General features: G+C 42.7%; 1 protein-coding gene across 5 annotated transcripts in view; it reads left to right on the top strand.

The window, feature by feature from the left end:
• LOC134351712 (V-type proton ATPase 116 kDa subunit a 4-like) overlaps nt 1-14,224 on the top strand; it is a 78,001-nt gene that overhangs the window by 48,277 nt on the left and 15,500 nt on the right. For 4 of the 5 annotated variants that reach the window (XM_063058268.1, XM_063058269.1, XM_063058270.1 and 1 more), the window contains 8 exons: nt 839-978; nt 2,465-2,622; nt 3,494-3,587; nt 4,371-4,489; nt 9,125-9,341; nt 11,254-11,361; nt 12,546-12,671; nt 13,017-13,134. In XM_063058268.1, the coding sequence (XP_062914338.1) occupies nt 839-978; nt 2,465-2,622; nt 3,494-3,587; nt 4,371-4,489; nt 9,125-9,341; nt 11,254-11,361; nt 12,546-12,671; nt 13,017-13,134 (1,080 nt within the window). Of the gene's footprint in view, nt 1-838; nt 979-2,464; nt 2,623-3,493; nt 3,588-4,370; nt 4,490-9,124; nt 9,342-11,253; nt 11,362-12,545; nt 12,672-13,016; nt 13,135-13,423; nt 14,070-14,224 lie in introns of those variants that run through there. The other variant, XM_063058271.1, reaches the window with a different exon arrangement.

Below are 14,224 nucleotides of genomic sequence, written 5' to 3'. Positions count from 1 at the left end.
CAGTGAGACTTAAACTTGGGCATGATGGCAACATGGGCAGTCCCTTGGTGTACTGAAAATGACTTGGCTTCCTTATGTGTTTTCAGGTGGTTGATGAGCTGCTTTTGGGAACCATGGAGACTTGCAGGATGTGGCTGATGGGGTGGGCAGGTTGATACTTGGTGAGATGATGTTCCTTCTGTTGCTTCCACACAACTTTGATGTGCTTCTGATGCACAGCCTTGATGTTCTCTAGGAAGTTTTCTCCCTGTTATCTTCCCACAACAGAGCTTGGTACAGAGTGTCTGTTTGTGAGCAATGTGGCCTATTCAACTCAGGCAGCTGAAAGAGCCCATAGCCTTGATGCTGGGAATGTTGACCATTCAAGCCAGCCACGATACCAATTAATGAGAACAACAAACTTTGTCTACAAAAACCTAAGTCTGAACTTTGAGGAAACAATACATTAACAGCTTGTGGTTCAGGTCTGAAAATCTTAAGCCACATGGTTCTTAATTCCCACCACTGCCTGTAAGGGGTTTGTACATTTTTCCTGTGACCTCGTGAGTTTCCTTTGGGTGCCTCCCACAGTCCAAAGCCTAATTTCTGGACAATTTACTATGACCAATTGGTAGGTTAATAGGTCATTGTAAATTGTCCCGTAATTAGGCTAGGATTAAATCGGGGGATTGTTGGGCAGTGCAGCTTGAAGGGCTGGTAGCGTCTATTCTGTGCTGTATCTCAATAGATATGTTGGAATACCTTTATTATATTATACCTCATTGTAAATTCTGACACAACCCTGTAATATGGGATATTGTGAAATGTCATATCTTTGCACTTTTTTTCTCCTCCACAGCTCCCTATACAATCATCACATTTCCATTCCTATTTGCTGTCATGTTTGGAGATTGTGGCCATGGAGCAGTCCTCCTGGGGTTTTCCCTCATCATGATCATTAATGAAAAAAGCTTTGCTGCCCAGAAAGGTGGCAACGAGGTGGGTGAAAAGTCTGCTGTGTGTTTTGGCGGGCAGGGTTACTTCTCAAGCCCAAGGATCCTGTCCAGTGTCATTCCTATGCAACGTGGCTCTGTATTTGAACGTTGTGATCCTGAGAGGTTTTATGGTAGTAAATTAAGCTCTTCTATAGAATTAAAAAAGGACGTTGAGATACTTTGAAGTGCTTTGTCCCCATTGAAATGTAGTGTAGTAAATGGTGTCACAGGGATACAGTACAGGACAACTTCCACTCCATGTAATCTCCAAACCAATTGACCCACTCACTTTTCTTTGAAATGTTTTGAGTGTTACTACTCTACCTAGTTTTATCATGCTTTACAGACTGTTCATCTGCATGAAAACAAATAAACTTTCATTTTCTGTTCCGGTACCATTTGGCTTTTCTACCTTTAAAATTTCTATTTTCTCTGATAATTGACCATCTTGTTCTAAACGATATTATTTCGATTATTTCAATAAATCTCTGATTTTGAAGAATCTATATCAAATCTTCTACCCTTGTCTTGTCCAGGGAGAACCACTCCAAATTCCAAAGCAGTCACACCTTGTGACCAAAGCATTTTAATACGACTATAGTTGTGAAGAAATACGGGGCAAATCCCACGAAAGACAGGGAGGCACCTGATCAATTGATCTGCCTTGTAACTGGTGGTAGTTGAGGGAAATGGCTACTGAGATGCCGTGGTCTTAACTGAATGATATCTGCTGAATGTTTGAATGTTTCCTGAAGAGGATGGAAGAAGCAAGTTTATCTGCCAATCAGCAAAACAAGGCCTGATTTGTAAACTTGATGCTGAATACCTACATTAATCCATATTTCTTTAACCTTAATGTCTTTTTAAAAAAAATCTATTGATACTCAGTGATATACACAAAATGCTGGAGGATTGTGTGCCAGTCCTAATGAAGGGTCTTGGCCCGAAGCATTGACTGTTTAATCACCTCTATGGATGTGGCCTGATCTGCTGAGTTCCTCTAGCAATTTTTTGTGTATGTGTGTGTTGGTCAATTTTTCAATATTTGCACAATGGAATGACTGCCATTTGTAAAGGAGCTCCTGAGCTTGTTAGCCGTTTTAGTAAAAAAAAATGGTGGATGGACTCGCATCCTTTTCTACAGTTGTCTAATCTGTCAATCTTCATCAGTTGGCTCCGGCAGTCTCACCTTTTGAGAGAGTATTCTACATCTCTGTAACACTTGGTGTGGAAGAAATGTCTCAAATTCATGTTAGCATGATACTAAGCAACCATAAGGAGAACGCAGACTAATTCTGTGCAATCTTGCCTCATAAATTACTCCTTAAAGTCCCAATGTTATCCTGATCATTGGTGAGACTTGTTCCACTCCTGAGAACCTCTTAGTGTTAGCAGTCACAACAGTACTGGGCCTTGGAGAAATTTAGATATTCCGTTCTTAGCTGGCGAATAAGCCTAAACTGCTCTCCTCTATTTTGCCCTCTATTCAGATCTGGAATACTTTCTTCAGTGGACGCTATCTCATTCTATTGATGAGCATATTCTCTATTTACACTGGATTTATCTACAATGATTGCTTCTCAAAATCCTTCAACATATTTGGATCCTCATGGCATGTCCGGGGGATGTTCCATAATGGAACATGGAAGTAAGTCTCCCACAAAACTTTAAACAATAAGAGATCAGTCGGTCATGTAGAACATTCAGCTATATGTAGTTGATTTAAAATTGGGTCAATTTCAATTTTACACCCCTTTCAACCTTCTGCCTTCTGCCTTCATTGTTAAACTTCAACTTAGAACTGGACAGCTTGGGCATCAAATTATGTACCTGGAACAACAGTATTATTATATCTATAACACATGCAAGACTTCTCTCTTCTGTTTCGTCACCTGAAATTAGATCCAGCAATGAATCTTTTGCTGGATATCTTTTGTCAAAGTAATATTGTGAATACACTCTTAAGAAGTTTTAGCTGAAAATGCTGTTTATTATTTATAAGTTCTTGTACATCTCTTGCCCTTAGTTTCTTTCTAACACTCTTCAGTTGTGAAAGTATGTCTTTTCCTATGCTAACTACCACTTGATTTACGACTGGTCAGTCGGGCAGGTCTGTGGTCTTCACCAACCACTCCCCCTGCGCCCACTTCCATAAAGTCTTTGTTACCCCTTCTGGTTAGAAAGCAAAACCTTCTGGAACACCATTCCTCCCAATTCTGGCCACTCCTCACTCCTTTAAGCATGTTGTCCCATATTACGGAATCCCCTCCTTCAAACATCCCACTCCACCTCTTTCTAATTCCTTGGCCCTCTTAAATTCCACCTTTGTGGCCACAGTACATCAAAATTGTATGCAAACTATTGATACTCAGTGATATACACAAAATGCTGGAGGATTTAGTGTTGGTTCAATAGTCCTCTGGGACTTTCCCAGGTAGTTGATAACACATTGCTATTTTTAATAATATCTCATTAAAAATGCAACAATTCTCTGGACTTCTGTTTGTGTTTTTGTGCAGTGAGGCAGTCGTTTCAAATAATCTGTTACTGCAGTTAGACCCTGCTGTATCGGGAGTATTCTCTGGAAACCCCTACCCATTTGGCATTGATCCGGTGAGGAACGTTATAGATTCACTCCAGGCTTGTCGTGCTAGCCACTCCTGTGTTTCAGGCACCATTGAAAACTTCTATTTCTAACAAGTTGCTAAATTGGCATAAGAGCCGATGTCTGTGGTACGCCAATGATCAGGGTGACCCGAAATAATTAAATGACCAAGTTCAGATTAATCATCAAACCATAAACAGGTGAGGTTGTCGAATGCAAGTCTTGCTGTTAGGAATTCACACCTCTTTAAACTGTTGAAGGATTGAACCCTTGCAGAGCTACCCCTGAATTTGCAAAGTATCCTCACAATACAGTATATCCACAGATTGAACAAGCTAGGGATTTTCTCTTTGAAGTGAAGACGGATGAGAGATGACTTGATAGAGATACACAAGATGATAAGAGGCATAGATTGAGTTGACAGCCAGACTTTTTTTCCCCCCCAGGGCTGAAATGCCTAACATGAGGGGGCATAATCGTAAGGTGATTGGAGGGAAGTGTAGGGGGATGTCAGAGGTAAGCTTGCTTTTTTATTACAGTCGTGGGTGCATTGAATGCACAGCCAGATGTGGTGGCTGAGGCAGATAGATTAGGGACATTTAAGAGTCTCTTGGATAGGCACATGGATGAAAGAAAAAAATTGGAAGGAAGGATTAGATTGATCTTGGAGTGGGTTAAAAGGTCAGCTCAACATTGTGGGCTGAAGGACCTCAACTGTTCTATGATTGTGGACTGTTTGTTAATGAATGAATTGAACTGTGGAAGTTAATAAATGTTCGTTCTTTCTTCAGATTTGGAACATTGCCTCAAACAAGCTAACGTTCCTCAACTCATACAAGATGAAGATGTCAGTCATCCTTGGTGTCACACACATGGTGTTTGGTGTTGTCATCAGCCTTTTCAACCACATGTAGGTACATGCAAATAATTCAAAGCTCGTCTGTTCACAGACATCTTCAGGATGTCCCAAAACACTTTGCAGCCTCTTGCGTCCTTCCGGAGAAAAGAAAAACAAGTCAGTCTGCAGACTGCATTGGGTGAATGATTACTTGCTTTGATGTTGACCACTGACCAAGAAACTGGAAGAACTATTCTGCCTTTCTTTCATATGATGCCAGCTTCAGAAGATTGTCACCCTAGGAGTGTAGCTATCCTCAGCACTAGATTTTTGTAGTCTAGGCTCTTGCGCCTGGTTTGAACTGGCAGCCTTCTGCAATACCAAGACAGCAATGTTGTCTGGAAGCCAACATTTCCAGCAGACTCCACAGTCAGGAGATGGGCTGCAGTGTCCCCTCTTCTGTTTAGAAGAATTATCATTTTCATTTCAAAACTGGTGGCCAAATATCTAGGGATTGAATGCCATCACTGAGGAGGTGTCTGTGACGGTAAATATTTTCTTAAGCTTTCGCTTCTGTGGTATTGAGAGGAGAAATATGGTTTTTTCCCACAAGAAGGTTCTAGACCTCTGATAAACTGTCCACATCTATTGCAAAACAGTAAAACATTGCATCAACTTTATATGGCGAAGAATCAGTGTTTATCGAATCGCATGCTGACTATCAAGCACCTATTTTAAAACTCTCCCCCTAATCTCTTTTATTCTCTCCACATTCTTGTCAACTACCCTTGCACACTTACCCCCACCGTGATTCTTCCCCTCACCTACAGACAGTTTACAGCAGCAAAGTAAACGAGCAACTTGCATGCTTTTGTGATGTGTTTGGAAGCCAGAGCAGCTGGAAGCATGGAGAACACACAACACTGGAAGTCAGCATTGAATCCTGTTACCTGAACTCTGAGAAAGTAGCTCTCCAAGCCACTGCCATGCTTTTTACTTCTGTTTTCTTTAATCACTGTGCCATTTGTTTATACATATTGGTAAATGTTATGTAGAATTGGAGCATGCATCTGGGAAGAACAACCTTATCTACACTGGGGTTTGTCTTCCAAACCAGTCAAATAAATGTACATCTTTTCTTTTTCTTCCATGTCAATCTTCATTTCTGTGGGATTTATTGTCAATGTCTGCCAGAACGCCCTCCAAGAAGACCATAACATTGTTGTAGGGTTTGGATGCCTTAATGACCCGGAGAGCTATGTTGGCTGGAGTCAGGGCCTGTGCTTTGACTTTTGGTAGGGTTACCCATGCCAAACAGGTCAAAGGGTAGAGGCCAGACTAAGAGTGGTCCACCGTTCCTCCAGTTTTAGGGGTTCAGCTTGGGGCTAACAACCCTGACTGGTCAAAAGGAATTGTTACGGAAACAGCAATGAAGAGTCCTACATCTGTGTGTGACATTATTCCTGGGTCTCCACCAGGATTTGCATGACTGACAGTGAAAACTAAAGGGAAGCCACTGGCATGATGAAGGAAGCCCTGAACACCATTAAGATCAAGACTAAGATCAAAATTTGTTTTTGTTATGTAAGAACCATGTACAACACTAGCAAGCAAGGACAAATGACTGCAGAAATATGTCATTATAACATGTATATACTGAATGTAGTGAAAGCAGTTGTACAGTATCTAGCAGACTAAAGGGGGCAACTGGTGAAACAGCTTTATACTCAGGAAGGGAAGATGGTCAGCACCATGATAGTATAGCTGTCATTTTGAAGAAGGGCATTGAGGAGTGCTTGCTAGAGTGAATACCAGTCAACAGTACTCTGTGAGTCAGGCTGAAAGGGAAGCAAGTGAACATGACTGTGATCAAGTGCTATGCTCCAAATAACGATAGTGACATTGAAGAAAAGGACATTTTCTACGAATAGCTGCAATCGGAGGTAGAGTTAGCTCCACACCATGAGATAATCATTGTCATGGGAGATTTAAATATAAAAATGGAAAATAACAACTCACACTTCACTAGGATCATGGGCATGCATGAATGGGAAATACTGGTGAAATGCTGATGGAATTCTGTGCCATGAACGATCTGGCCGTAGGAGGGACCCTCTTTCCATACCATGAGATCCACAAGCTGATGGTGCTCACCCAATGGATATGACAAGAACCAGATTGACCATTGAATGTTCAATAGTATGTGGAGACGATCCTTGTAGGATGTAACGGTGAAGAGAGGAGCAGATACAGGAAGTGATCACCACCTTATTGTCGAGTGATGAAACTCAAGCTGAGAAGTACTGGCATTATAATGTGTTTTGATGTTTAAAAAAAGCTCGAGGTCATTAGTCTGAGATGTGCCTTCAACATTCATCTTAAGAATAGATTTCAGGCCTTGCAAGACCATGATGAGGATGTGTCAAGAGATGGGATCGACATAATGTGGAAACAGATTGCTTCAGTCTTCATGGAGAGCAGTGAGGCTTGCCTAGGACTCAGAACTGGAAAGAAGAACAAAGAAAGGATAACAGCGGGGAACATGCTCAGCCTTGGAAGAAAGACAGAAAATTAAGAAGCAAGCGTTAGATGCAAGGTCAACACAAATTAAGGAAACTTCAACTAGCATACACTGAAGCTAACATAAAAGTGAAGGGACTTTTAAGGTCTTGCATGGAAGACCTTGCAGAGGAGGCCAAAGTAGCAGCAATTGATCAGGGAAATGTATAGATTTCAATATTGGTATGCAAAATGTTCTTGGCCTATGATCCAATGGTCCTATGAGAGATGGCAATGGTTTGCTTTTGACAACTGAGAAAGAACAAGAAGTAGTACAACGGACAGAGTATTTTGGAGAATTGCTGAATAGAGCACCTCCAGATGGAGAAACTGGCATGCAAGAGGCAGTAGAGGACCTTGACATCAAAACAGATCCACCCAAGAAAGAAGAGAATGGTGCTGTGAATAAATCATTAAAGTACAGCAAAGCTCCAGGACATGGCAAAGCTAAACCAAAAGTTGCAGCAGCCATCTGGCAGCTGCTATTTACTATAATCTGGGAATGGGGCCAAGTACCCAAGACCTTGGCAAAGGGATTTATTATTAGGATCCCCAAGAAAGGAATGCTAAGTGATTGCAATAACTGGGATGGCATCACATTTTTGTCAGTGCCCAGCAGGGTTTTCACCAAAGTCGTTGTCCAATGGATTACAAATGCTGCCGTAACATCATAGAACAGTGCACAGAGTCACAGAGACAACTGTACCTGAATCTCGTGGACTTTGAAAAGGCTTTTGATGGCATCCACAGGGAGAGCTGGCAAATTTTCAGATCATATGGGATCCCTTCCAAAATTGTCCAGCTTATCCAGTTTCTATGCTAACTACACCTGCACAGTTGGGGACTACAATCACTTCGAAGCCGAGACAGGAGTTGGGCAAGGCTCGGTGATGTTGGTGATATTATTTAACCTGGTGACTGACTGAGTTATGAGGCAAACAATGAAAGAAATTCTCTAATTTAGAAGACCTTGACTTTACAGATGACCTCACATCACTATCACATACACACCAGCACATGTAAGGGAAAACTCAATAGCTGTGTTCTTTCAGTGGACAGGTTGGAACAGTCAACCAGAGTAAGACTGAGACCATACCTGTCAATGTCAAGTCTCCTCCTCCCATCAGGTATATTGTGTTGACTTACCCAGCACTGGCAGATTCACCTACCTGAGCAACATCATTCAGCAGGAAGGTGGGACCAAGGACAAAATCAAGTGCAGACACAACAAAACTGGAAACATCATCAGATCAATGAACAACACATGGGGATCAGCCAAGGACAGCGTCCACACCAAGGTGAAGCTGTATAAGAGCTATGGTCTGTCCACAGGCTTGTACAGATCAGAATGCTGGCACATGACAGAATGACCTTGCCAAGCTGTTGTCATTCCACACCACGAGCCTCTGGAAGATCCTCCATATTTTCTGGCCAAGAAACATCTTCAACCATGCCCGACTCCTTCAATGTCACCAAGAGGACATGGTCATCATGAGGAAACGTTGGAGATGGATTGGGTACATAATGAGAAGAGGCCAACTCCATCAAGACAGCACTTCGTTGGACCCCTGAAGAGCAGAGGCAACGTGGGAGATCAGAGGCAACTTAGTGCTTTATTGTAGAGACAGATGTGATGACCCTGAACCACACCTGGGGCACAATAGAGAAGATGGCCAAGGACAGACAGAGATGGAGGACCTTCACTGCTGCCCGAGGTGCAGATGGCATAACAGGCAGTAACTAACTCTTCTACAACTTATGGGGCCTCAGTTTAATTCCTAGCTGAGAGACCATCTCCTGAATGTTCAGCATCCCTGCATTCATTCTATCCTTGTGCTTGGATGTAAGTGATCCCATTTAAGAACAAGGGCCTTCTTTCCAGTGTTCTACCGCTGGTTCACCCATAAACATCTCATTCATGCTGCTATCTGTGGACCTTGCTGTGCACTTTTTAACTGCTGCATTTGCCCGTGCTTACATGAGTGATCACATTCAATGATGCTTTTGTTATCCTTGGGGTATGAAAGTAACAATAGAAATGCTTGTCCTTTGTACAAATTATTAATGAGTAGATGGATATTATTGCCTTTTTAAGGGTCAAATTTACCAATAATTCATGTCCTTCCATTTTGTTTCCCTATTTTGCAGCTACTTTAAGAGCAAAGTGAACATTTTCCTTCAGTTCATACCAGAGATGATTTTCATCCTGAGTTTATTTGGTTACCTGGTCTTCATGATTATTTTTAAGTGGTGTTATTACCATGTTGGGACTTCCCAGTCTGCTCCCAGTATTTTAATCCACTTCATCAACATGTTCCTGTTCTCCTACAATGATTCTTCCAGTGCACTCTTATACCACTATCAGGTATGTTATAGTAAAGTTTAAAAGTTAAAATCTTTATCAACAACAAAAAAAGTGCCCAGTTATAACACACAACTCCCTTAAATGAATGGCAATAAACCTGATGTTTCTAGCACATTCTTCTGATGTGGTGTACCCAGCAAGGGTGAAAGTATTACCTGTCAATCTAGAACAAAATGGATTGCTTCCCTCTTACCTGGGCCAATCCCATCACTCTGTCTGAAGTTGTGTACAGGTAAAGGTGACAGGGTTTTTTTTTGCCCCCGAATGGAAATCAGTGAATTAGATGTGTTTTCATGACAATCTGGAAGTTTGTTGGCCCCATTGATATTATTTGTGTAGTTGTTTTATTTTTCAGCTGCATTAAAATTGAGCCATCATAATAGATTGAAATTCCTGATTTCAGACCATCTGTTCTGATCTGTGGAGTACTAGTTCGGTAACACACCTACACCATGGTATCGCAGGTCATATTTTGAGCACAGATTTATGCTGGCTGCAGCATACATAACGTTGGTAATGAAGAGTGATTTGCCACTTTGAGACAGTTGCTCCTTTACAGATTGTAATTGGCCATAAGACAAAGGAGCTAAATCAGGCTATCTGGCCCATCGATGGCTTCGCTATTCAATCATAGCTGATTTATTTTCCCCCTCAACCCCATTCTGTCTTCTCCCCACAACCTTTGACACCATTGCTAATCAAGAATCTATCAAACTCCGCTTAAATATACTCAATGACTTGGCTTCCACAGTCGTCTGTGGCAATGAATTCCACAGATTCCCCACCGTCAGGACATCCTTCTATGCTGAGGCTGTGCACTCTGGTCCTAGACGCCCCCACTATTGGAAACATCCTCTGCACATCCTCTCTGTCTCGGCCTTTCAATAATCAATAGGTTTCAATGAGATCCCCCTTCATTTTTTTTTTAAACTCCAATGTGTACAGGCCCAGAGCCATCAACACTCCTTGTATATTAACTTTTAACACAATTAACTGCTCTTTGAACTACACCAACACTTGGGAAGTTTAAAAAGACTGTGTGCCAAGAGCATTTGAATAAACCATAGAAACTCTTCTTGGGCTTCCAGCTGGGTACAGGTATTAATTATAACTGACATTTTGATGATCAACTCTGCCATCTTCACCAGGGATGATGCCTGGCTATGTCTAGTCTGGTGGTATTTATACACCTGTAGTCCGTCCCTCCTATTTGGATGAGAGTTAACCAATCAAGTTTCCACTCTCCCACCTTGATTACAATTGAATTCCAGTTCTTACTTGGAGTAAGACCTTAGTCTTTGTTAAAATTCTTTTCCTTTAGCTTTATTTCAATATCTTTAATAAGACGATGAGAGGCATTGATCGTGTGGATAGTCAGAGGCTTTTTCCCAGGGCTAAAATGGTTAATAGGGCACAGTTTTTAAGGTGCTTGGAAGTAGGTACAGAGGAGATGTCAGGGGTAATTTTTTTTTACACAGCGGTGAGTGCATGGAATGGGCTGCCGGCGACTGTGGCGTAGACAGATACGATAGGGTATTTTAAGAGACACCTGGATAGGTATATGGAGCTTAGAAAAAGAGAGGGCTATGGGTAACCCTAGGTAATTTATAAAGTAAGGACATGTTCGGCACAGCATTGTGGGCTGAAGGGCCTGTATTGTGCTGTAGGTTTTCTATGTTCAGCAGGCTGTCCCAAAAGCCATTGACATAGCATAGTAGTCAATCCTGTGGCCACTGTGAATACAATATTCTGCTATCACTGTAATCCAGAGAAATCAGTGGTAGCAGAACTTCACATTTGCAACGGGCATAGGATTGAACAGACTGACCTTGCAACTGTGTCACCCCACCCCTAAGAGAATAAACTTGCAGCAGAACAGGAATACTTGAAATTATTATTTTAAATTTTGCAGAAGGAGATACAGAGCTTTTTGGTCATCATTGCATTCATTTCTGTCCCCTGGATGCTGCTCTTCAAGCCTTTTATTTTGCGATCAAATCACAAGCGATCTCAGCAAGCGGTAAGATAAACCTGCATAATCATCAATAATAAAATGTACATCTGAGGAGTTGCTGTTGACGCAGTGAATTGCCTGAATGATCTAGAGTTCAGAGCGAATCTTTGTCTCTGGCTCTGGAGCCACCAACTCTGCAGGGTGTCTTCACTGGCTTTTGGGGAATCGGTTAATCACTTGGGTTGGTGACCACTTCAGAGAATTAATCCCCATTAAAAGCACATTGTCGCACTTTCACTATTTTTGGCTTTTTGGACTTTCTTCCCAATCATGCAGTCACCTTTCTGACGAGCCTTGCTGTATCTTCTGGCTTTGTAATGCTGTTCCCCTTAAACTAAGATGAGCTAGTTTTGCTCTGACCCATCTCTGGTACGCTTTAAGGCTGATCTATACTTGTGCGTTAAATGTACGCCGTAGGTATGGCGTAGCGGCGAACCCTATGCCGTAGCCTAACGTGCACCTCTCCCAAAATGTAACTACGCGTCATGGCGTCGCAGACCGCAACAACTGTGATTGGTCCGCTTGGTAGCATCGCATTTCCTCCTTCGCTGCAATAGCTTCCCATTGGGCGACTGAAGGGCAGGGAAGGAACTCTGGCTGCAATGCTTTCCATAAAGCTTTACAGACCTCCGAAATTATGGAGGACCCTGTGCTTGACGCCAGTTTGTAGCTAGCTGCTACAGCCTGTTGACTTCCACCTGAAGCTAAAACTCGAATGGTGATTGCCAGTCTCTGAGTATACTGTGCATACACTGATGCGAAATAAATGGTTGGAGACGATGAACCAAATCGTCAAATCTACCTGCCGATGTCCGAAAATATTTGAAAAGCATTTCCTCATCCATGTCTCTCAGTGGCCGGCCAAGCACAGAAAATTCACCCTCCTTCAGTTTCAGTTGCCATTGTTTGAAGTTTGAGTTTCTTCGTGTTGAAACTCAACACGAAGAAACTCAACACAGTGGCACAGAAACCCCACTGCCAACCAGCGTTTTGGCGGTGAATTGCAGAGCGACGCAGACACATCAACGCACAAGTATAAATGCTCACAACGGCGTAGCCCACTTGGGTAGGCTGCGGCGTAAGCTAGTATGCACAAGTGTAAATCAGCCTTTAGTCTGTCTGTCTCACTGGATCACTGCCGCAGTCACAGTGATATCCTGGATGAATGTAATTCTGGCTGCTTTTCATAGTTGGCGACTATCCAAGAGAATGTCTATGTGGATGTAGCCGATGCAGCCGATGCAGACATGATGCAGACCCAGCAAAGGAACTCCACTGACCATGCTGGTGGCCATGGGGACCAGCATGGCGAAGAGGTGAGTATCACATTTAACTTGGACGTTTAAAACTGGCTGTGCTCTGTTAACAAACTAACTATCAAGAGCAGATCCCTCCTGTTGCCTAATCAAATACTGCGGATGTTTTACCTTGTATTATCAGGTGCTATGGTACTGTGTCAGTTAGCACAATTGCTTTACAGATCCAGCGACCATCGATAAGGGTTTGATTCCGACTGCTGTTTGTAAGCAGTTTGTACATTCTCCACGTTCAGTTTCTCACTGCCTTCACTAACTGAGGGGCTGGAGTTGCCCGATTAGATATATACCTAAGGGGCTTTGCAGTGACTGCATTTTAACAAAAAAATTCTTGTATTATTTCAGTTTGACTTTGGTGATATTTTTGTGCACCAAGCAATCCATACTATTGAGTACTGTCTCGGTTGCATCTCCAACACTGCTTCCTACCTCCGGCTCTGGGCTCTAAGCTTGGCTCATGCAGGTAAGCAAATTTTTTTGGTCCCAGTGTATATGATGGGTGGGTTGAATATTCATGGCAATGAGTGAAGTGAATGGACTTACTGAACTCTGAATGTGAATGTAAAGCTTTCTGTAATATGAAGAACATTCTACCATTCAGTAAAATGCCCTGTAATGATCAGAGGGTAAAAGAGAGAAAGTGAAAACAATTAGGGAATATCTTTTTAAGATAAATTCTGTCCATGCGTCCAATCTTTATATGTTCTGCCTAATCAAAATTTGTTCTCTTTCACTACATATGGATATGAAAGGTGTCAATAATGGAGGAAAGAGGAGTCTGCAAATGTCAGAAATCCAGAGCAACACATACAATGCTAAAGGCTTGACCCTGACAACATGTCCACTCTGCTCAGTTACTCTCGCACTTTGAATGGTGACAATGATGCTTTAATTTATCTTTTGGAATGCCTCTCCTGTATGGTGTGAGATTGCACAGTACCTAATGGTCTCCCTGCTGACTACATCTGCAGGAAGTGCACCCAACTTCAGCTCCTGACTGTCAAGGTCAAGGATCTGGAGCTGGATATACTCAGGACTACCCAAGAGTCTGAGAACCTCATAGATGAGACTTTTACTGAGGTGTTCACACCCAGAAGAGTTCAGGTTTCAGACAGCAGATGGGTGAAGAATAAGCACGTAGTGCAAGGTTCCCCTGTGGCCATTCCCCTCAGCAACAAGTACACCCCTTTGGGTACTTCTGGGCACAAGAACAGCAGCCAGGCCAGTGGCCCTGTGGCCGGCTCCGAGGCTCAGCAGGGAAGGGTAAAGCCAGGTGGAACGTTAGTGATAGCAGACTCAATAGAGAAACTGGCAGGAGTTTCTACAGTTGCAAAAGAGACACCAGGATGGTGTGTTGCCTCCCAGGTGCTATGGCCCAGAATGTCTCAGAACAGCTGCAGCAGATTCTCAAGGTTGGGGGGGTGGGGGGGGAGTGCTGCCAGAGGTCATGGTGCACGTTGGCACCAATAACATCGTTAGAAGTCAGGTAGGGGTCCTGCTCAGTGAGTGTAGGGGGTTGGGGAAGAGGCTAAAGAGCAGGACCTCCTGCAAAG

The sequence above is a fragment of the Mobula hypostoma genome, chromosome 9, assembly GCF_963921235.1.
Source record: "Mobula hypostoma chromosome 9, sMobHyp1.1, whole genome shotgun sequence".
Classification (NCBI taxonomy): Eukaryota; Metazoa; Chordata; class Chondrichthyes; order Myliobatiformes; family Myliobatidae; genus Mobula; species Mobula hypostoma.
Note: the sequence above shows the minus strand (reverse complement) of the source record. Positions and strands in the feature narration are given on the sequence as shown.